This window comes from Erpetoichthys calabaricus, chromosome 14 (assembly GCF_900747795.2).
Source record: "Erpetoichthys calabaricus chromosome 14, fErpCal1.3, whole genome shotgun sequence".
NCBI lineage: Eukaryota > Metazoa > Chordata > Cladistia > Polypteriformes > Polypteridae > Erpetoichthys > Erpetoichthys calabaricus.
The window spans coordinates 88,918,848-88,941,118 of NC_041407.2; the positions used below are offsets into that span (position 1 = coordinate 88,918,848).

Genomic DNA, 22,271 nt, shown 5'->3' on the forward strand with positions numbered 1-22,271 from the left:
CCTAATTTTATTTATATATTTTTTCTTTCTTCATCCTGTAAAGCACTTCAAGCTACATCATTTGTATGAAAACGTGGTGTATATACTGTAAATAAATGCTGTTGTTGTTTCATGTACTTGATACCATCACTCCTAACCACCTAAACTAATAAACAATATGCAGGCAATTTCAGTGTATTTATCAAGCCGCATCAGGGATGTGGATGTAAAAAAAGAAAGGGAAACCACACTGGAACAGTAGCACTGCTTTGATGCTGGGTGCTGCCAGTTTGCAAAAGCGAGCACAGAACTTGCATGCGCCAGAGTTGGAGCTACCGTGAAAATGTGCATGGCTTTATGCCAAGTTTAGGTTTTATACATCGCGATTTATACATGAGGTCCCTGGAGTCCTGTTGGCTATTGGGGGGTGGTGCTTCTCAATGCATTTTTAAACTGTTTTACTGTTCTTGACGATGAACAAGTCACTTCAGACACTATTGTAACCAAGACTTGGATCACTGTTAGAACCCACTGTGGCTCACCTTCAACCTACAAACCAAACTACCATTACCATTACTGCTCCATCATGAAATGGAATTGGGAACAACCTAGTCAGCTGAGCTGAAGAAGAGCCGCTGTAATTCAAAAGGCTACTAATGCTTTTACTTTAAAAAGACAGTACAATCTCTGTTCCATAAAAGCGTCACACATTGCAAAGTGTTACGAGTCTCCTACACAAAGGGCATCCCACTACTTACACCTTTTTGATGACCGAGTGTGCTTTTATCACCCCCATCTTAGTTTGCTGTCTGGCATGGACTGAAAAAACTTCCACTCCTGTGATCACAGCCCAGACATACATTAATGATGAACCAACTAATTGAGGTAAAGAGTTTCTGTTTAGCACCCATTATTTTCAGGTATGGAACAAAAATATGCCTAATCTTGTTATCACAGCCTAAACATCTTTATATATGTGCACACACCGTTCACTTTATTAGGTACACCTTACTAATACCGGATTGAACCCTTTTTTGTCATTAGAACTGCCAGGATTCTTCCTGGCATAGATTCAGCAAAGTGCTGGAAACATTCCTTAGGGATTTTGGTCCACATTGACATCATAGCATTAAGCAGTTGCTGCAGATTTGTTGGCTGCACATCCATGATGCGAATTTCCCATTCTACCCCATCCCAAAGGTGCTCTACTGGATTGAGATCTGATGACTGCAGAGGCCATTTGAGTACATTGATCTCACTGTCATGTGCAAGAAGCCAGTTTGAGATGATGTGAGCTTTGTGACATTGCGCATTATCCTACTGGAAGTAGCCATCAGCTGATGGCTACACTGCGGTCATACAGTGATGGACATGGTCAGCAACACTCGGGTAGGCTATGTCATTTAAAAGATGCTCAGTTAGTATACTAAGGGGCCCAAAGTGTGCCAAGAAAATATCACCCACACCATTAAACCACCATCATCACCCTGAACTGTTGATACAAGGCAGGATGGATCCACGCTTTCATGTTGCTGATGCAAAATTCTAACCCTACCATCCGAATGTCACAGGAGAAACAGACTCCTCAGACCAGGCAATATTTTTCCAGTCTATTGTCCAATTTTGGTGAACATTGTTAAAATTGTAGCTTCAGTTGCCTGTTCTTTGCTGACAGGAGTGGCACTTGTTACTTCCTGCTGCAGTATCCCATCTACTTCAAGGTTCGACGTGTTGTACATTGAGGGATGTTATTCTGTAATCACTAATAGTGCACAGTATAAAAAAAAGGGGTTATACAAGTAAAAACTTGGAATCAACCAATCTTTATTTTAAAATTACCCAAACACATCAGATGTTTAAAAAAAAAGTTATTCTTTTCCAATATTAATGTATTAAATACAATTATAACTTGTAAGCATTCCCAACATAATCCAGTGTTAAAAATATACCTGTCATAACTATGTACAAGATCCATTATTTTTGCACTATAGTGTGGGAAAAAAAAAAAAAAGTGTATTTTAAAAAGACCATGTAAAACATTTTTAAGACACCTCTTCCTTAGTCAAAACTTCTTAGCTTGACAGATGATAGATTTCTTTGTACACTATGAAAGTAATGTTTGTTTCAGATAAAACATGATTTGTTAATTAGCTCCATGCCTGTGAGCCTTCAATGTGTTTAACTACTTAAACAGATGCCTTCATGATTTGTAATACATTATTTATCTGCACTCAAAAACACTCCTAGTAAGGCAGTAATACATTAAGTACAAAAAGTGTATACAGTAGCAGCTTTCTTCCATCACCAGTTCGCCATCTTATATGTATAAAAAACAGTGCAAACAGCAATTAAATTTTACTTCTGTTTATAAGGAGAAAACTCAGCCCAACTTCAGAGACAAATCGAGATGATAAAGCTTCACATAAAACCAGAAAAAAGTTTGTTTTAAATCAGACACCCTGTATTGCTGTACAGCATCACACAGCACAGATTACCAGTTGAACTAATGTCAACAACATAAGCTAAATGATGTCAGTTTGTAAAAAGCCAAAAGTGACCTAACCCAAGATACTTTGCTACAGATTAGCAGCATTTCAGTCATCGTTGTCTTCAACATTCTGGTATTTTGCGTAAACAATAAGTAGAATAAATCCCATGACAAAACAAAGTGACCCAAACACAAGATAGGCAATTCCCAAAAATTGATTTTTTCCACCCATCCATGAAACGGTGCTAAAAATAACTTTCTTTTTACCAGGCAAGTCCTTCACTGGGTAATCTGCAAAAAACATGTTAAGGAAAATGTTTTAAAATAGAATCGAGTTAATTTTGTTACAAGTGTAATTGAATGTGAGAAGTAGTAAAACATAACTAGGAGAAATTAAAGGAGGATAACTATACAAAACTTTTAAAAGGAAAGCAATGGGCAAGCAATTGGGTACAATATATTTAACTGGCTTGATTTTTACCATGCATTAAATTACATGTTCATGCTTATGATTTTAGAGAAGAAAATACATAAATTAGCATGCAAAGGAGAATCAGTCATCCAAAAATAAGAGTTTTAAATTTGGTGCATTAGTGCAGGAGCTATTGTAATACAAAAATAATATTCTCAGACCAGATTAATGCAGTTCATGGCCACACAGGGCTGATGAAAGAGTCAAATCCAGCAGCATCAAATGCATTGTCGGATCCATACATGGATGGACTGCTAATACATCGAAGTATTCACTTTATATATTATATCATTCAAACACACACACACACACATACATACATACATACATACACCCACACAGAGGGCAATTTATTGTCAGCAATTTACCCAACACCTGTTTGAGAGGTGGGAGAAAAAAAATAGAGGTGTAGGATATGAGCTCAGGAAGCTAGATTTTGAGGTAGCCATGCTACTCAACTTGCCACTATTCTGCTGTACTGGAAAAAATGTGTTATGTGTATGTGTAAACAAAACATATGTAGATAATGAACAAAATAAAAGAAGCCCTTGTATAAATGAGAACTACAAAATTAAACTCAAAACAGATGCTTCTATACAAGTCTTGCTATTGAAATTATTAAGCAATTAACAGCTCATCATATGTAAGGTTATGTCAAAAGGTGCACACAAGCCCAGACCTCAGCGATCTTGACAGGGGAATTCTTGTACAAGATTACTTAAAGACTATTCAGCTTCTTGATTGTCCTATTCATATTAATGTTTATGCTCATATTCACAAAGGAAATGGGTAGAAAGTGATTCAGGATCATTTAATTCTAACTGGCACTCCAAGTTGGGGGTTGCTTTATTAAACTCAAAAATACTATTATGCTGTTAAAGTCATGCAAATCACATAAGCATTGGCTTACGGAGCAGTGGCTGGAAAAGAAACCAGGTAAGTTGAATCAGCCTTCACCTGATTCTCTATGAATAGTTTACTATGGCATATATCAAAAAATGATGCCTACTAGATCCTCCATCAACACTACAGCATAAAGGTCTTTGCGACTCTGCTATAGCTCCACTCTGCCAATTACAGGGCAGGACAGATAACAACAAACACCAATGAATTTTTCATGGTGTTCTTTCAGTGCTATAACATTTCTACCCAGAAGAAACGGATTTTTTTTCTGAATGATAAGGTACTAATTCACTGGGTGTGAACGATTATGAAATGGTCTGACATATGTGAAAATGAAAAACAAATAATATGGCCATGCCTGTTCTGTTGCCAGACGTTAACCCAATAGAACATTTATGCTTTCCCACTAATGACAAAACACCAAAACAATGCAATTTATTATGAAAAATCTGGTTGATTGCCAAAGATTGATTCTACAAGTAACTGAAAATGTATGGTAAAATCATAAATGCTGTTCTGGAGGCTTCCCACGATTCAGAACTCCATAAATCCAATTTATGCAGGAGTTTCATTTATTTTGTCAATTACCTGTGTGTGTGTGTGTGTGTGTATGTGAGAACATATACATTACACTTACATGCACAAGCTCCAACATTGTTTTTGTCCTTTGTTGCATTGGAAGAGAATAGGTGCAAGTATAAAGGGAATTTGGTCTAGTGAATGGACAGCTAAACTCCAACACAGGGTTGTCAATTCAAGTGCCACCACTTACTCATGGTGCATCATTTAACCTGTAACAGAGTTCATTTTAAATGCAGATAACCTGGGCACCACAAAACAGTAAAGGCAAAAATGTTGGACACAAAACCAACAGAGGTCTCACTGTGCAATGCTGAACAAATTATTCAACTTGTTAGAAGTTCAACTATCGAATACATTATTACTATGACCATCACATTTAGATATTTATTGTGTAAAAGCATTGCATGAAATGTGCTTGCTACCTTGACTCTATCCTCTGTTGCAAAAAGATTGAGTGGCTTGTTACTCCACCCTCATTGAATGCTCATGAAAAAAAATAAAGACTTTGTTCCTGGTTAACCTAGACACCAGATATAAAAAACAGTACCCTTGTTCACTAACAAAGGTTATGTATCTTAAAACTACCCATCCGTCCATTTTCTTAACACACTTATCCAGGGCAGGGCTATATTGGTGCTAAAATAAACAAATGTAAAATGATCCATATCACTTCTAAAAATCATAAAAGGATACTGTAGGTTATTTCAAGTGTGTAATTTCCAGAAGGCATGAAACTGGAATAATTTCCAGAAATTCGACGATAGAGCTTTCTGAAATCTGGAAGAGCTGCAGTTCTCATCCACACAAGAAAATCCTCATTAATGAAGCCATTATTGTCTGGATTATTGACATCAAGATTATAGACAGGCTTACTCCAGTTTATAGGTTTTACAGTTCCTAATAAAATAAATAAAATAGTTTTGTACATGTAAAATTACTTTAGAACATTAAGTAACAAACTAATGCCACAAATCACTTCATAGAATATATGACAAATATTTCTAGATTGTACCATTACAGCCATCCAACTATTTTCAATCCAATAATTCATTTCATGGTTGCTGGTGCACAACAAGCATAGAGGGTACTCGCTCTCTCTTTCACACACTCTCACACACACACACACACACACACACACACACACACACACACACACACCGACCAGGAGTATCTAGAGTTGCCACAGGGTTAAACTACTACCAGTGTTTTTATTATGTGGAATGGAAACCACAGTATCATGAGAGAAAAACCCACATAGACAGAGGCTAGGGGGACATTTGTCTTATGAAGCTGTGAAACAGCACTTCTAGCACTATACAGCTGAAATGGTTATATTATTTACAGAATAATGCTGCATTCCATTTGAACTGGGAACATTTCAAATGGGAACACCCTCACAAGTTGAATTTTCTACTCGGAAAAATTGGGCCTGGTCTGTCAAGTCCAAATTTGTCCGACTTCAGATTATGAAGTCTATCCAAAATGCCGACGTAAACCATGAACTTTAGTGAACACTGTAGTATTAAACTGTTTATTACCACTTAGGTCTATTTGTGTCTCATTTAATCAGCTTAACAAACAGTACCACCCAATCTGGATCTGTGGACTTGTTGTTAAGTTGTTTGGATGCACAAATTACTGAGTAATGTGTTATCAACTGGTGATTTATTCTGAAAGAGCAAGCAGAACAAAAGGCATTCATACTGGTTTTCCGAATGTTTTACTAGAACGCGGTCAACTGGGGTGTGACATCATTCCCACCTCTGACATCCAAAGTAAATGGAAAGCAGCATTAATATATATTTGACAATTTTGAAAGTCAGCCATAATTGGAAACATTTGCCAAAAAAGCCACTTTTCAATAAACATTTCAGTTATTTCTTTATGTACAAGTACCTTCAAATATCTGGGACAGATTGCTGCCTGTCTGCGATGGATTGCTGAATTTTACATTGTGATCTGTCCACCAGGCAATTGCACTACCATCCAATTTAACTTCGTCTAAGAATCCTTGATTGTTGTAATAAAGAGCGAAGGCATCTAAAAAAATATATTAAAACAGATGAAAAGCACATACTGTATTTGAACATAAAAGAAAAAAATCCAAATCCATGATAAAGGGAACCAAACGGACCAAAATAACAAAACAGATGTCATTAAGACAGAAAAATTGATATGAAGGTATTATCAGGCTTGGCTTATACATTACTGATGCTAAAACCAATGACTGCAAAAAAAAAAAAAAAAAAAAAAAAAATACAAAACCACCTCATGAAAAAATAAATACTATAGGTTTATAATTACCATTAAAAAAGCTATTGGCAATCGATCCACAAGGAGCAATAGGATTATTATTTATATCCATCTGGTATGGTTTACATGACTGCGAAGGATTCTGTCAAGATTAAAAAAAAAAAAAAAAGAATATAGAAAGGTTAACATCGTCGGGATGGCATTATAATCAAAATGGTTACAATTTCATGTAGCACCATAAACAGAAAATAGATAAAGGATCTTGAAAAATGAAGCGTTTGTGTGCAGTGCAATTAGTTTTGCTAAGGATTTTACTTTATACAATAATTTTTAATATACAGTAGAAGTATTTCAAAACAGGAACAAACTGAGAGGAACAAAACAAAAAAAATTTACTTTTAGTTAAAATATGGTTCACTAAAATGTTTAAGTGTATCATTGCCGGTTGAAGCCCATTTGGGGCCATAGGTGGCATTAATAGACATTGCCCCTCATTTTACATAGCGGGTAGTCAGTATTATTAGACTCTGATGACTGGGAAAGTCCCCACCTTGGGGTCCAAAATATGTGCCTCTTATTTCTTAAATGTCATTCCTCAGATGAAGGTGACCTAGGAGTCTGCCTGTGTTACCTAATGTATTGACTGGTTCTGGGAATTATACAAAAAAGGTGGAAGAAACACTATACCTTCAATGAGTACAGTCTGGCCTATAGTTTAAGCATGTTAGTCCACTATTTCCAACATTAAACTATAACTTGTTTTCAAAAAAAGATACTGACTTGCAGTGCAGAACAAAAATGACTTGTAAGATGATATTTTTAATAGTTTACCAAAATAAGGTAAATGAAAAATAATGCAATTATATCACTTGTGCAAATATTCTGTTCTTTTTATTATTTAATGGTATTCACATTAGAACAATCGAGAATACACAGCTGACCACAAATTGTAAAACATGGAATGATCACTAACCTTTAAGTAGTACGTTTCCCCAGCAAGCTGTTGGTCATCCCGAGAACTTAAATACTTCTGGTGATTTTGATAATAGTTGGTTAATCCATAATACATAAATACAGACCCCTTAAAAAAAAAAAAAAAAAAGAAGGCTAGATAAATTCTTGAATTTGTTCAGACAAAACTTTAAAATGTGTTATAGCTTCATTGTTAACAAAAATTACATAACACTAATTGAAACAAAATAGTATTTTACAAATGTGTAAATACCTTACAGTACCAATTAAATAAATTTCATAAAAATATTAAACTCAGATGTATTTTGTAATGATATATACTATTTTGCATATTATTTTTAGTAAATATATACTGCTTTAAAATATGCAAGTTTTCATTCAGCAAAGCCAAGAAAACATACAGTGCGGTCCATAAATATTTGGACAGAGACAACTTTTTTCTAATTTTGGTTCTGTACATTACCACAATGAATTTTAAATGAAACAGCTCAGATGCAGTTAAAGTGCAGACTTTCAGCTTTAATTCAGATGGGTGAACAAAACGATTGCATAAAAATGTGAGGCAACTAAAGCATTTTTTTAACACAATCCCTTCATTTCAGGGGCTCAAAAGTAATTGGACAAATTAAATAACTGGAAATAAAATGTTCATTTCTAATACTTGGTTGAAAACCCTTTGCTGGCAATGACAGCCTGAAGTCTTGAACTCATGGACATCACCAGATGCTGGGTTTCCTCCTTTTTAATGCTCTGCCAGGCCTTTACTGCAGTGGCTTTCAGTTGCTGTTTGTTTGTGGGCCTTTCTGTCTGAAGTTTAGTCTTCAACAAGTGAAATGCATGCTCAATTGGGTTAAGATCAGGTGACTGACTTGGCCATTCAAGAATTTTCCACTTCTTTGCTTTAATAAACTCCTGGGTTGCTTTGGCTGTATGTTTTGGGTCATTGTCCATCTGTATCATGAAACGCCGCCCAATCAATTTGACTGCATTTAGCTGGATTTGAGCAGACAGTATGTCTCTGAACACCTCAGAATTAATTTGGCTGCTTCTGTCCTGTGTCACATAATCAATAAACACTAGTGTCCCAGTGCCACTGGCAGCCATGCACGCCCAAGCCATCACACTGCCTCCACCGTGTTTTACAGACGATGTGGTATGCTTTGGAGCTGTTCCCTGCCTTCTCCATACTTTTTTCTTGTCATCATTCTGGTAGAGGTTGATCTTGGTTTCATCTGTCCAAAGAATTTTTTCCTAGAACTGTGCTGGCTTTTTTAGATGTTCTTTAGCAAAGTCCAATCTAGCCTTTCTATTCTTGAGGTTTATAAGTGGCTTGCACCTTGCAGTGCACCCTCTATATTTACTTTCATGTAGTCTTCTCTTTATGGTAGACTTGGATATCGATACGCTTACCCCCTGGAGAGTGTTGTTTACTTGGTTGGCTGTTGTGAAGGGGTTTCTCTTCACCATGGAAATGATTTCTGTGATCATCCACCACTGTTGTCTTCCATGGACTTCCAGGTCTTTTTGCATTGCTGAGTTCACCAGTGCTTGCTTTCTTTCTTAGGATGTACCAAAGTGTAGATTTTGCCACTCGTAATATTGTAGCAATTTCTCGGATGGGTTTTTTCTGTTTTCGCAGCTTAAGGATGGCTTCTTTCACCTGCATGGAGAGCTTCTTTGACCGCATGTTGTCTGTTCACAGCAAAATCTTCCACATGCAAGCACCACACCTCAAATCAACTCCAGGCCTTTTATCTGCTTAACTGATAATGACGTAACGACGGACTTGCACACACCTGCCCATGAAATAGCCTTTGAATCAATTGTCCAATTACTTTTGAGCCCCTGAAATGAAGGGATCGTGTTAAAAAAAATGCTTTAGTTGCCTCACATTTTTATGCAATTGTTTTGTTCACCCCACTGAATTAAAGCTGAAAGTCTGCACTTCAACTGCATCTGAGATGTTTCATTTCAAATTCATTGTGGTAATGTACAGAACCAAAATTAGAAAAAAGTTGTCTCTGCCCAAATATTTATGGACCTAACTGTACTTTGACTGTAACTGAATTGTAAAATAGCTATTTCTTTGTGTAATACTTCCATTGATCATTTAACCCCTCCAGTTCAAGATAACTGAAAATGCTCTGTGGCATATCAGTATAAGGTCTTGGACTGCATTAACTTTTTGTTTGACCATGAGCAAGTCACTACATCTATGTTTTTTTCCTATAGGTCAGGTACACTGGCTTCTTTCTACAGCTAAAAAAAAGTTACAACTCAGACTAACCAAGGTCTGTGAATAAGTATACGTGTATACATTGTGATGCTGGCATAATAAATGGATCGGTGGATGAATTGATGTTGCAATAAGTATACTCAATAATTGACATATGGCTGCGATTTGTTTTAAATGGTTATGTTTGTTTTTTTTTTTTTTTTTTTAATTAATTAATTTATTTATTTATTTTATTTTACTGTACCTTAAAGTAGACTGTTTAACTTCATACCCTTGGTTTAATGCTTGTTCTACTATTTATACAATTACCATTATACTATTACAGCATGAATTACCAGGTTTATCCTAGACTAGTTTTTAAAATCACTCCCAGGGCTTTTTTTTTTTTTTTTTTTTTAATCTTAATATCTTAACTTAAAAGCGCTGAAGATTATTTCAAGATTAAATATTGTTAATGAGAACATTTTCGGCAGATAGTATTAAGGATTTAACTGTAAAAGATATCTCTGTTTTAATTCTGTAACGCCGCTGCAGGGTGGGGTTTGTTTTGTTTTGGACGTGCTCTGTCTCTTCGTATGTCAGAGGACTGGAACATCGCGAAGTGGGGTCTAGCCTCATGTGGGGAGGCAAAATGGGGGGGTGGGGGGATAAAGGGGGGAGAGAAGGAGAGCAGGTTATATCTAATCTATTCTTATAATCCTTATAATTATAAATATCAATGCAGCAACAGGCTAACATGCAACAACTCCTGGGGAATCTTGAAACTAAGATTAAAACTGCCATATTACCAATTAAAACTATAAAATGACATTAAAAACTCAGAATCAATGTCTCCATGATGGGACAGTTAACTTTGTGAGCTGGAATGTTAAAGGCCTGAATCACGAATTAAAGAGAAAGAAAGTATGCTCTCACCTAACAGGCTTAAACGCTAAAATAGTATTTTTACAGGAGACCCACTTACTAACCAAGGATCAGTTCAGATTACAAAAAGACTGGACTGGCCAAATGTTCCATTCTAGCTTTATAAAGAAAACTAGAGGGGTGGGAATTCTCATACATAGAACAGTTCCATTTGTAGCATCAGAGGTAGTGTCGGACCCTGAAGGGAGATATGTGATGGTCATGGGCAACTTATATAACAGTAAAATGATTTTGATAAATGTTTATGCACCCAATGTTGATGATAAGGAATTCATGCAAAATCTATTTGCATCCATTCCCAGTGTGAACAGTCATAAAATTATAATGGCTGGGGACTTTAATTGTGTTTTAAATCCACTCTTAGATAGGACTCCTGTGACAGGGGGACGACATCTAATACTGCAAAGATAATTACACAGTTTTTAAATGATCACAACTTATCAGACCCCTGGAGGTTTCTTAACCCAAACTCAAGAACATATTCGTTCTACTCACCAGTGCATTATAGCTACTCAAGAATTGATTATTTTTTTATAGATAATAATTTCCTGCCTACAATTAAATCATGCAAATATGACACAATTGTTATCTCTGACCATGCCCCTCTAGTCTTGGAGCTAAAATCAATAAGCCCCTCGTACTCACCTCGCAGATGGCGTCTTAACCCTCTTTTATTGGCAGACGAGAACTGCACAGAATTTATATCCAAACAAATCAGCTTCTTCCTAGAGACAAACACGTCTACAGAGGTTTCTGCAGGAACACTCTGGGAAACTCTAAAGGCCTTCCTAAGAGGCCAGATTATTTCATATCTTTCCCATAGAAATAAATTAGAAACCAAGAAAGTGTCAGAGCTAAGAAATGAAATTACTAGAATAGATGAAGAACAAGCCAGGCGTCCAAGTGAAGCTCTTCACAGGAAAAGGCAGGCCCTGCATACAGAACTTAACATCTTAACAACTAAAGAAACTGAACAACTTATTTATAAGTCTAGACAGCATTACTATGAACACGGAGAAAAAGCTAATAAGCTTTTAGCTCAACAAATTCATAAACAAGAAGTTCACAATGCAATACCAGTAATCACCAACAAGAATGGAGAAGAAATCATCGACCATAATAAAATAATGCACACATTTAGAGATTACTATAAGTCTTTATATTCCACTGAGCCCAAAGAAGACAACACGCAATCTAATGCATTTCTGGATAATTCACAAATACCACAAATAGATGCTTTAAGTGCTGAGGAACTAGATAAACCTCTAACGCTAACAGAATTACTAGACGCTATAAAGTCACTACAAAGCGGGAAATCATCAGGCCCTGATGGTTACCCCGTAGAGTTTTATAAGAAATTCTCCACTCAGCTAGCTCCACTCTTATTGGTAACATTTACAGAAGCTAAAGACCACCAAATACTACCTCAAACATTTCGACAAGCATTAATCACCGTCTTTCCTAAACAAAATAAGGACTTGTTACAATGTGCATCATATAGACCAATTTCACTCCTGAATAATGATGTTAAGATACTCTCAAAAATCCTAGCTAGAAGGATGGAGAAAGTGCTGCCCTCGGTAATATCACAAGATCAAACTGGATTTATTAAAGGCCGACATCTATCTTCAAATCTCCGACGCTTGTTTAATGTTATATATTCACCAGCAAAATCAAACACCCCAGAGATATTACTATCATTAGACGCAGAAAAGGCATTTGACATGATCGAATGGAATTACCTTTTCACTGCATTGGAGAAATTTGGGTTTGGCCCGAATATTTGTGCTTGGATTAAACTACTGTATACCAGTCCAGAAGCTTCAGTTTGTATTAATAAAATTTGCTCAGACTACTTTAAACTAGAACGTGGTACCAGACAAGGATGTCCCTTGTCGCCACTGTTGTTTGCAATCGCTATTGAACCACTGGCGGTTCACTGCCGAAATTCTCATCAGATAAAGGGGATTGTCAGAGAAGGACTGGAACAGAAAATTTCTCTATATGCAGATGATATGGTCTTATATATATCGGACCCAGAAAACACTGTCCCTGCTGTTTTAACAGCACTAACAGAATTTCAAAAGATATCTGGTCTTAGAATTAATCTGAATAAAAGTATACTCTTTCCAGTGAACTCACAAGCATATAATATTAAATTAGACACCCTACCTTTTACCATAGCAGATCAGTTTAAATACCTAGGGGTAAATATCACAAGTAAACATAAAGCTCTTTATCAACAAAATTTTGGCGTCTGTATGGAAAAAATTAAGCAAGACTTGCATAGATGGTCAACCCTTCATCTCACTCTAGCCGGAAGAATTAACATTGTTAAGATGAATATCCTTCCTAAACTTCTCTTTTTATTTCAAAACATTTCAATATATATCAATAAATCGTTTTTTAAACAGTTAGACTCAATAATAACCTCATTCATTTGGAACTCAAAACACCCACGTATCCGAAGAGCGACCCTACAAAGACCTCAGGCAGAAGGTGGCATGGCTTTACCTAATTTTCAGTTTTATTACTGGGCAGCAAACATACAAGCCATAAAAACCTGGACACAAATAAATGCACATACACAGGCTTGGTCTGCAATAGAAGTAAAATCCTGTAGTACTTCTTTATATTCCCTGCTTTGCTCTCCAATAAATGAAAGTTATCGCAAATATACTAATAACCCAATTGTGCTTTACTCACTCAGAATATGGAACCAAATTAGGAAGCATTTTAAGATGGAAAATCTTTTATCAGTGGCACCTTTGCAAGGGAACCACCTCTTTCAACCTTCGCAAGTATATCCAGTTTTTAATACCTGGGAAAGTTTTGGGATTAAAATGCTCAGAGATCTTTATATAGACCACATATTTACATCTTTTGAACAATTACGTTCAAAATTTAACCTCCCAGCTACACATTTCTTTTACTATCTTCAAATTAGAAATTTTGTTAAACAGAAATTGTCTGATTTCCCCCACCTTGCACCCTCCACAATGCTGGAAAAAATACTGCTCAATTCTGAGGAAACAAACACTATTTCCGCAATATATAAAATCTTATTAGAGTCCCTACCTTTCAAAGATCCAAGAGGACATTGGGAAGAAGATCTCTTAATCAATATATCAGAAAAGGAGTGGAAGGTAGCAAAGCAGAGAATTCACTCGAGTTCTATATGCACAAAGCATAGAATTATTCAACTAAAAATTATATATCGAGCTCATCTGTCTCGCTTAAAACTGTCCAAAATGTTTCCAGGCCAGGATCCAACCTGCGAGCGCTGCAACCAAGCTCCTGCCTCACTGGGTCACATGTTCTGGGCCTGCACCAAACTAACATCATTTTGGACAAAAATTTTTAAGTGCCTCTCAGACAGCCTTAGTATCACAATCCCTCCTAACCCACTAACAGCTGTGTTTGGTGTCCTTCCAGATGGACTTGAATTGGAGAAGGACAAGCAAATGGCGATTGCATTCACTACACTCTTGGCACGCAGACTTATTTTGTTAAATTGGAAGAATCCTAATTCTCCTCTTATAAGTCAGTGGGAAACCGATGTTTTATATTATTTGAAATTGGAAAAAATCAAATTTTCAGTTAGAGGATCTGTACAAAATTTTTTCAAAACTTGGCAGGATTTAATCAATATTATTTTAGAATAAGAGAATTAACTATTATTGTATTTAACTCCCTTCTCCATCTCTTATTTATATAGATATTTACTTCTCCCCTTCTTTTGTCTAATGTTGCCTTATTAAAAAGCTTAAAGAAATTTTCCTTTAGCTAAGCTCTCCTTCTCAGGGGTGGGGTTTGATTTGTTTTCAAATTTGTTGGGTTATAAATGGATCTGTTTGTATGGAATGATTACAATGAAAATTAATAAAATAAAAATATAAAAAAAAAAAATTAAAAAAAAAAAAAAAAAAAAAAAAATGGTTATGCAGAGAAATACTGTATAATTTTGTAATATTTTACACATGGATTTACCTTCCATTTATTTACAGACACATAAAAGATATAGCTTTATGGAGAATATGAGACAAAACATGAGCTGCTGACCAAGTCCATTTGAAATGCAAGTACCAAAGAGAAACCGGGAAGCAAAAAAAAAAGTGCATTATAATAATATTTTAATAATGCCTAAAAAAGGAGGAGAGCTACAATACTCAATTGCTGTCAACTATGGCATCTTAATGATTTAAGATATGAGTGTTGTCTTACTGAAAGGCATCATGCTAGCCAGCATTTGAAGCTCTCCTCTTAACCAAGCCACCTATACACAAATAAATATGAATTTTTACTTACATTCTAAAAATAACAGTGACAGAAAAGAAAATGAAAATTACCTGAATGGGTTGAGCTATTGTGAAGTTGAGTGTGCACTTGCAATTAGCTGTTGCATTATTTGCACAAATGTAACAGTTTGAATTATCTCCTATCCCAGTGTATTCCTCCTGTGGTAAAAACATTTGTTCATTTCATGCAAAATGTTTGATCATCATCATCAGTATTCAAGAATAAACTTTCAATTTTACCATTCTAAAACATACCAGTAGCAGGCTGCTAAAAGACATGCTAGGTGTAAATACAGAATTTAAAATTGTTTTCTGCCTAAGAAGAGCCATTAACTCCAAGACCATTTCTCCACAATGATTAAACACATTTTACACAGTACATTAATTAATTTTCTACTATCTACCTTAATGAAAGGATAACTGTTTGTCCAGCTGCTATGTCTGTGTCATTCCAACAGATAGAGCAAACCTTAACACAGCTTTTACGAATCCCAAAACCCATCCCATACCAAATGGCACATAACAGAAATACATGCAATTGCATTTGTCATTCCAGCAGATGTTGCATCACAAACATTTGTACTAATGAATTTTATTACTACAAATGTGTTTGATGTGTCCATCTGTTGGAATGACAAAAGCAATGCATTTTATTACTACATGCATTACAGAATAAATTTCAATAGATGGTGCACTGCAAATGTTAACACTGAATATGAGAGATTCACATGGACTACTTAGATTTAAAACTGCCTTTGAAGGTAGCAGAGAAAAAGAGAGAGAGAGATTGGGAGCATGCGCTGGTTACAGCACGTTGCTGCACCCACCACACGACGAACCACCCAGATTGGGATCCGAGTGCAGCTGTGCAATGGGTGTCACCTCAGTGCCACACTGAACAGTGCGAGGATTTTACAGTGGTAGCTCAGCTAGTATAGTAAAGAAACATGATAATCAATGCAAAATTCAAAAAATAAAGTGTTCCCTTAATGGAATACTTAAAATAATCTAAACCAAGTTGCCTTTTAGGAAGTCAAAAAAATCACTTACATATGATAAAAGACAAGTAACTAACATATTTAATGTTGCCAATGAAAAAAAAAGTAATGAAGGCAAAAATCAAATCATACCTCAAACTCTTGAATGTTATTTGATGTGATTAAAAGTCCAATTCCAATCCCTATAAAGGCCAGTCCAATGATGAAAAAGAGGGGTAGAACTATGCCTACTGATAGGACGGGCTGCCATGCTGGCAGTCTCTGCTGTGTAAATGCTGTGTTGTCAGGTTTGTTGTCCTTTTTCATTTTCAGAATTTTTGACCAGTAACTGGAAAAGTAAAGCAAATGTGGCAAAAAGAACACAATCAACATAAAAAAGCCTACTTAATACAATTAAGGGTCACAAGAGGCCAGAATCTATCCCGGCAGCAACAGGAGCAATTATCAAACTAAGCCTAGATAGGATGTCACTCTGGTGCAGTGTCCACTCACTCACCCACTAACTGTTGCATGCATACACACATTAAAGATGTAGAGTCTCTAGTTCACCTAACCTGCACATTTCTGAGGATGGATGGAAGAAAATTAGAACTAGACAAAAATCCACTTAGGCATGGAAGGAACATGTGAACACCACACAGACAACTATAGCACATAGCTATCATATTCAGGACACAGGATCTGTGAGGCACGATCATACTGCTCTCCATGAACATAATATAGCATGATAAAGAAAATGAAACTCATTCATTCATTGATTTCACAATATAACTGTAAAAATGATCTAAATGATGATCTGCCAATATTTGCACAAATTGGTTTCATAGTCAGTTAATGTTTTAAATTCATAGATTACACATTTGTGTAGCAGAGTATATTTCATGCAGGAGCCTGACATATGATGTATCCTTAATGAAAGGCAGTTAAAACTAATGAAATATCAAAATTTGTGATGACAGAAACAGCCAAGTTCAATTTTGAATACAGTTCTGCAAAAGTGATGCTACATTTCACATGCAATTTGCAAAAGTGGAAAGAAATTAGTTCCTACGTGACTGGCAACACCTTTCAACCCTTATGGGACCTTAAATGTCTCAAAAAAGGTGCAGATGAAAATAAAAGGTAAAGAGTGTTTGTCTGTAAATTTGGCACGATTAATACATTTTTTGTGTTGCTATTAGTCAATTTCATGTTTTGGAGTGTAAATACTTACACAGACCTATCAGGAAAGCCTGCACTTTTACAGGGTGAACCCTGGACACACTAGAAGCTGTTATGGAAAGGAGGATGGTGGCAAAGTTGGATGCCATCACGGAAAATGTCCTAAATCTCCCCCATGAAGCACTCTCTTGGAGCATATTCCACTGCAGTGTACTAAGAAGTGCCTCTGGAGGTCTTTTCTGCCCACTGCTATCAGGCAATTCAATGCTTCCTCCTGATGTACTCATTAATTTTGAAATATCTGCACAATATACATTTTATTTATCGATTGACTGATTCACTCTTAGTCATGTGAGTCTGTTATCTTTGTTTTTTATGTTTCTGTATGCTTCTGAATTTCCCCATGGGATTAATAGTTTATCTAATCTCATCTAAATTGGGGTCAGGCATGCAAAGAAATGGGGGGGGGGGGGGGGTTAGGAGGGGGGCAAAAATTAGCACGTGATGATCCTGCACAAATGATTGATAACGGACAAGATAAAAAGAAATACAGGGGCTAAAACTGAGCTTTGCCTAGGTAGCCTTTCTAATCATGCATGAAACAGAAAACATTTGCCCATGAAGTAAAAAGTATGTGGGGAGATAATATATTAGAATCTTTTTTTTTTTTTTTTTTTAAATCCAACACTTTTCTTCCTGTATCAACAGTGTGAATTTCATTTGTTGTCCAATACAACAGGTCCATTAAATTTTAAATTGGACTGCAAATTCAATATTGAACAAATGGCTATATCATCACTAGTCAAGATAGTAGAGAGAGAGAGACGTTTAGAGCATGTGCCGACAGCATGTTACCACACCCACCATCTGGATTGGGACCCGAGTGCAGTGGGTGACACCTCAGCACCATAATGAAACAGTGACAGATTATTTATATATATAAAAAAAAAAAAAAAACACAGTTGCTGGAGTGCCAATCCTGCCACCAACCACCAAGTTTTCCCTGTAAGTTGGAGGACCTGCTTTCAGGGCTGGATGCACATTAACCTCATATCCAGTACCAAGCAATTGCAGGTTAAGGGCTGTCCTCAAGGAGCCAACTGACCCAAAATAGATATGCTACATTTGTTCACTCAGTTTTATCCAGTACAAATTTCAAGTGTTTTTAAATTATAAAAAATACATTGAACTGCATTTTACAGTATGAAATGTATATTATGTCTAACAGACTTGTTAGAAGATTAGGAATTGAGAATCAAAGACTGGCTATTAAATAAGGAAAGCTCTTTTTCCAATAGGGTGTATGTTGGAGAGATTTCTACAACATATGGCCCAGTAAAACAGATTCCTGATGACATCTCTCGCAAGCAAGATCTTGATCTGGACACATTTAGAACAGTTTGTGCCAAGACAGATATGTACAATATACAGTTTTAAATTAAATTATACCCAAGGGTCACAATCTTAGCTCCTAGTGGAACTGCCACTTTGTTAATCGATCGAGAGGTAATGCTAACAGCAGGGCATCCTTTGCTGTGAAAATTCATATAATAAAATAAACCACCAACAAAAATAATTGATTTCATATTATAACATTGAGTATATATATATATAGCAATGAAATATATATATATATATATAGCAATGAAAACCTAAAGCCATCATGGCCCTTCAAGAATTCAGTCTGACACACCTGCATTAGAGCCTAACAGTGCACTTGTCCTGACATACAAGCCATTGCAAATACTGTTATTGTTTACAGAAAAAGAACATCACACTTTGTTCGTCTTGGGCAGCTAAGTACTAATTACTAATTGGTAGCTGGTGAAAGTAAAAATAAATAGTAGATTTCACACTTCTAAAAAGAAAGTCAAGTAATATCAATGCAGAAGAGGTTATGTTCCATTAGCAGCAGTGGCTGGAACGAAAACCTGGAGCTAACGTGGCTATTCATGATCTATTTATGAGACCACTGATACCTCACCCAGGCTGCACAATATTTAGTGCATATTAAAGAATGCTTTATTTCGTATAGAGCAGATTTCCAATCATAACTCAATTATACATTGAAAAATATTATTTCATGCGATTATTTTTGGGCACTGAATTGAATGATGAAAACCATTTTTCTCAATCGTGTAACATTTTTTCACATTTGTTTTAGCTGTCAATTAGTTTTTTTATTATTATTATTTTCTAATATTAAAATCTATGTTTAAAGCAACACAGTTATAAACTACAGTGAGTTCATATCTGGGGACCTGAAAGTTCTTGTATTTTACTGGGTCCACACAATTCCCCATGTTCTCTCTGTCAGTGGGAAAGCAGAGCAAAAAATTGACATTTGGCTTCAGAAGAAGTGGCCAGCCAGAAAATGCCTACTTTTGGTACCAAAAACCTCATCAGACCAGCTTGATGGATCCAAAAAAAGTGCTGCTCTCACGACTTCATATTAAGTTTTGTTTAATGAAGTAATTGTCAAAGCCCTATGAAAAGACGGAGTCTGTTTTATGTATTTGTGCCAAAGGTTTGTGATTTTGTCCAGGACTAAACTGAAAGAGGGCATTTTTGCCACACCAGATATTAGAAAACTGACTTCTGTTGCAGAATCTGACAGTAGGATGAAAGACCTGGAACAAGTGGCATGGGTATCAAACAAAGTAGTAATTTTTGTGTCTTTAGGTAATAATAAAGATTCAGATTATTTAATAAAAAAAAAATTGTGAAAACTTTTTTAAAGTTTAAGAAAAGGGTTAGAACAGGAATCTCAAACTTCATTGTTTGGATTTGCATTTGGAATATTTCCCTGAAAATCTTGGAGTGGTTTGTGAGAAGCAGGGTGAAAGATTCCATCAGGATATCAAAGAAATTGGAAAGTACTACGGATGTTAGTGACATGGCAGAAATAATTCACAGGGATTCACTAGGGGTGGGGGGTGTACAAATGATGGGTCACCAAACAAAGTATTAAATCAAAAAATGAAGAAGTGACAAAAACTATAGAACTTCTATGCAAGTCAAATATATATTATTGTTTTCTTTAGATATATATTTTTAAATATATTAGAGGACTAATTATTTTCAATTTAAATGCTGTACGACAGCTAAAAATATGAAAAAAATCTCACATTACTTGGGGGAAAAAAAGTCTTTTTTTTTTTTTAAACTTTATTTAATTAATTAATTTTTTTTTTAATTGTGATTACACTTTAAAAATTTGTACTTAAACATGACACGAGGGGATCATTCTAATTACCGTATATCTTTTATTGTGTTCATGATTGTTTTATTTCTGAATAGTTGTTTTTATTTTCAATTTCTAAGGAATTTAAATTTTGCACACCTATTGAAATCAGCCCAAAACTGATAAATCACAACTAAAAATAAATCAAACCAACATGCTTAAACATATATTTAAAATGCAATGTAAAAATGCAAACTTTACAAATATAGCATGTATTTTTAGACTTATTTCTTGCCATGAACCCTGAACCCCTTTAGTGCTGCAATGACAACACAATTATTATATAATACAGTATGCAAAGTTAATCGCATTTGGCAAGTTAGGAAAAGTATGTAAATCATACTCACGTACGATTTTCTATTTTTTGCGATAGATGGTCATATCACTACTAAAATAATAAAAACTTTAGGATGGATGTCGGTTATTAATAGGTTTGTACAATTACGCTTATTACTATTACAAAACCAAAAATAACTAAATCAAACATCCATCCATTTTCCAACCCGCTGAATCCGAACACAGGGTCACGGGGGTCTGCTGGAGCCAATTCCAGCCAACACAGGGCACAAGGCAGGAAACAATCCTGGGCAGGGTACCAACCCACCGCAGCTAAATCAAACATTGTATATCAATTGTAATATAGATTTAAAGTTGCGAAATAGTGCCCGAAATCGTTAAAAGAAAAAAATATTAAAAAGAAAAACACAAGGGTCGCACTACTTTGGATCAAACCCCATGCTGGATACTCTTTACCGTAAGGTTTTTGTCCAGTTTTTTCCTTCACGTCAACACTGACTTGTGACCCAAGTTCTAATTTGAGCCTGCGATGGACTGGCGCCCCATCTAGCGCGGACTCCTGGCTTGTGTTCCAGCCCAACGTGATAAACAATCGAAAGGGAAAGAAAATAATCTCTTGAATTGACCATCTAAAGCACCACAGTTTTACTTTTAATATACGAATGTGAAACCATAAAGATTCATTCTGAATATGTGCATCTGGGTGTGTGACAATAACACTGCTCTAAAACGAGTAAACGCCAAAATTAAGTAAACGTATGGATTGTGATTTTACCCAAGCTAATCAGGTCCTTCGATTTTCAATTAAAACGAGAACTCGTTACTTCTGCATTTCTACAGTTCGTACTTCTAACTTCTAAAACGTAACCTGTTGTTGTTAGGTATGTGTATCTAAGCAAATGAAAACGGGTAAAACGCATCATTCTCAGTCAAATAAGCACCCACGCCAACTCTAAATAATCCCCTCACCAGCAAACGTTAATAAAACAAATGGTTTTAAAAAATGTTGACTCACCTGGATTCAAATATTCTATAAAGATATTCAGCAATTAATCATATATATTGAAAGTTAATCGCAGCTTTTATGAACGTATGCCGTGAACATCATAAACAACCACGGAAGATATATAAGAAAGTCCTCCAGGTGATTCACCTGATTACCGGACAATAAACAAAACGTCAGCGCTTCCGGGTGAAGTGGGTGTAGACAGGCTTGGGTTTAATTTCATTTCAGGACAGGTAAATGTCCCATTGATTTGTAATGTTATACAGCACTTTTATGATTTAAGTTTTATTTTAACACTGTTAAAAATTATAACATGTTTTCATAATTAATAAACAGAGTACGATTCAATGTACCATTCGTCATGTAAAACTTTAATTATGAATACCGAAACCCAAAAATGAAAGCGCGCTCCACATGATGTTTTTTTTCTCACCGAGTACGAGCTCTCAGGCGCGCGC

At 35.8% G+C, this 22,271-nt stretch overlaps 1 protein-coding gene across 2 annotated transcripts; it reads right to left on the reverse strand.

Annotated features, from left to right (window-relative positions):
- Positions 1-1,840: 1,840 nt before the first annotated feature.
- tmem30b (transmembrane protein 30B) lies at positions 1,841-22,023 on the reverse strand. 2 transcript variants are annotated; one of them, XM_028819107.2, is made up of 8 exons: positions 21,823-22,023; positions 16,238-16,433; positions 15,159-15,266; positions 7,651-7,758; positions 6,729-6,819; positions 6,321-6,464; positions 5,118-5,321; positions 1,843-2,758 (listed from the first exon to the last, which is right to left on the reverse strand). In XM_028819107.2, exons 2-8 carry the CDS (start codon positions 16,409-16,411, stop codon positions 2,574-2,576), a joined length of 1,014 nt encoding a protein of 337 aa, XP_028674940.1. In that variant the 5' UTR covers positions 16,412-16,433; positions 21,823-22,023; the 3' UTR covers positions 1,843-2,573. The 2 variants fall into 2 exon arrangements, with proteins under 2 accessions (XP_028674939.2, XP_028674940.1); XM_028819106.2 differs by lacking the exon at positions 21,823-22,023 and having other exon boundaries at positions 1,841-2,758; positions 16,238-16,492.
- Between the last annotated feature and the right edge of the window lie 248 nt (positions 22,024-22,271).

Excerpts from the sequence above, each read along its gene's own strand:
- tmem30b (XM_028819106.2), bottom strand. The coding sequence starts at position 16,477 with ATGTTGATTGTGTTCTTTTTGCCACATTTGCTTTACTTTTCCAGTTAC. Across the intron at positions 6,820-7,650 it reads GGGAAACGTACTACTTAAAG|AATCCTTCGCAGTCATGTAA; the intron begins GTTAGTGATCAT and ends TAATCTTGACAG. Across the intron at positions 6,465-6,728 it reads TGCCAATAGCTTTTTTAATG|ATGCCTTCGCTCTTTATTAC; the intron begins GTAATTATAAAC and ends ATATTTTTTTAG.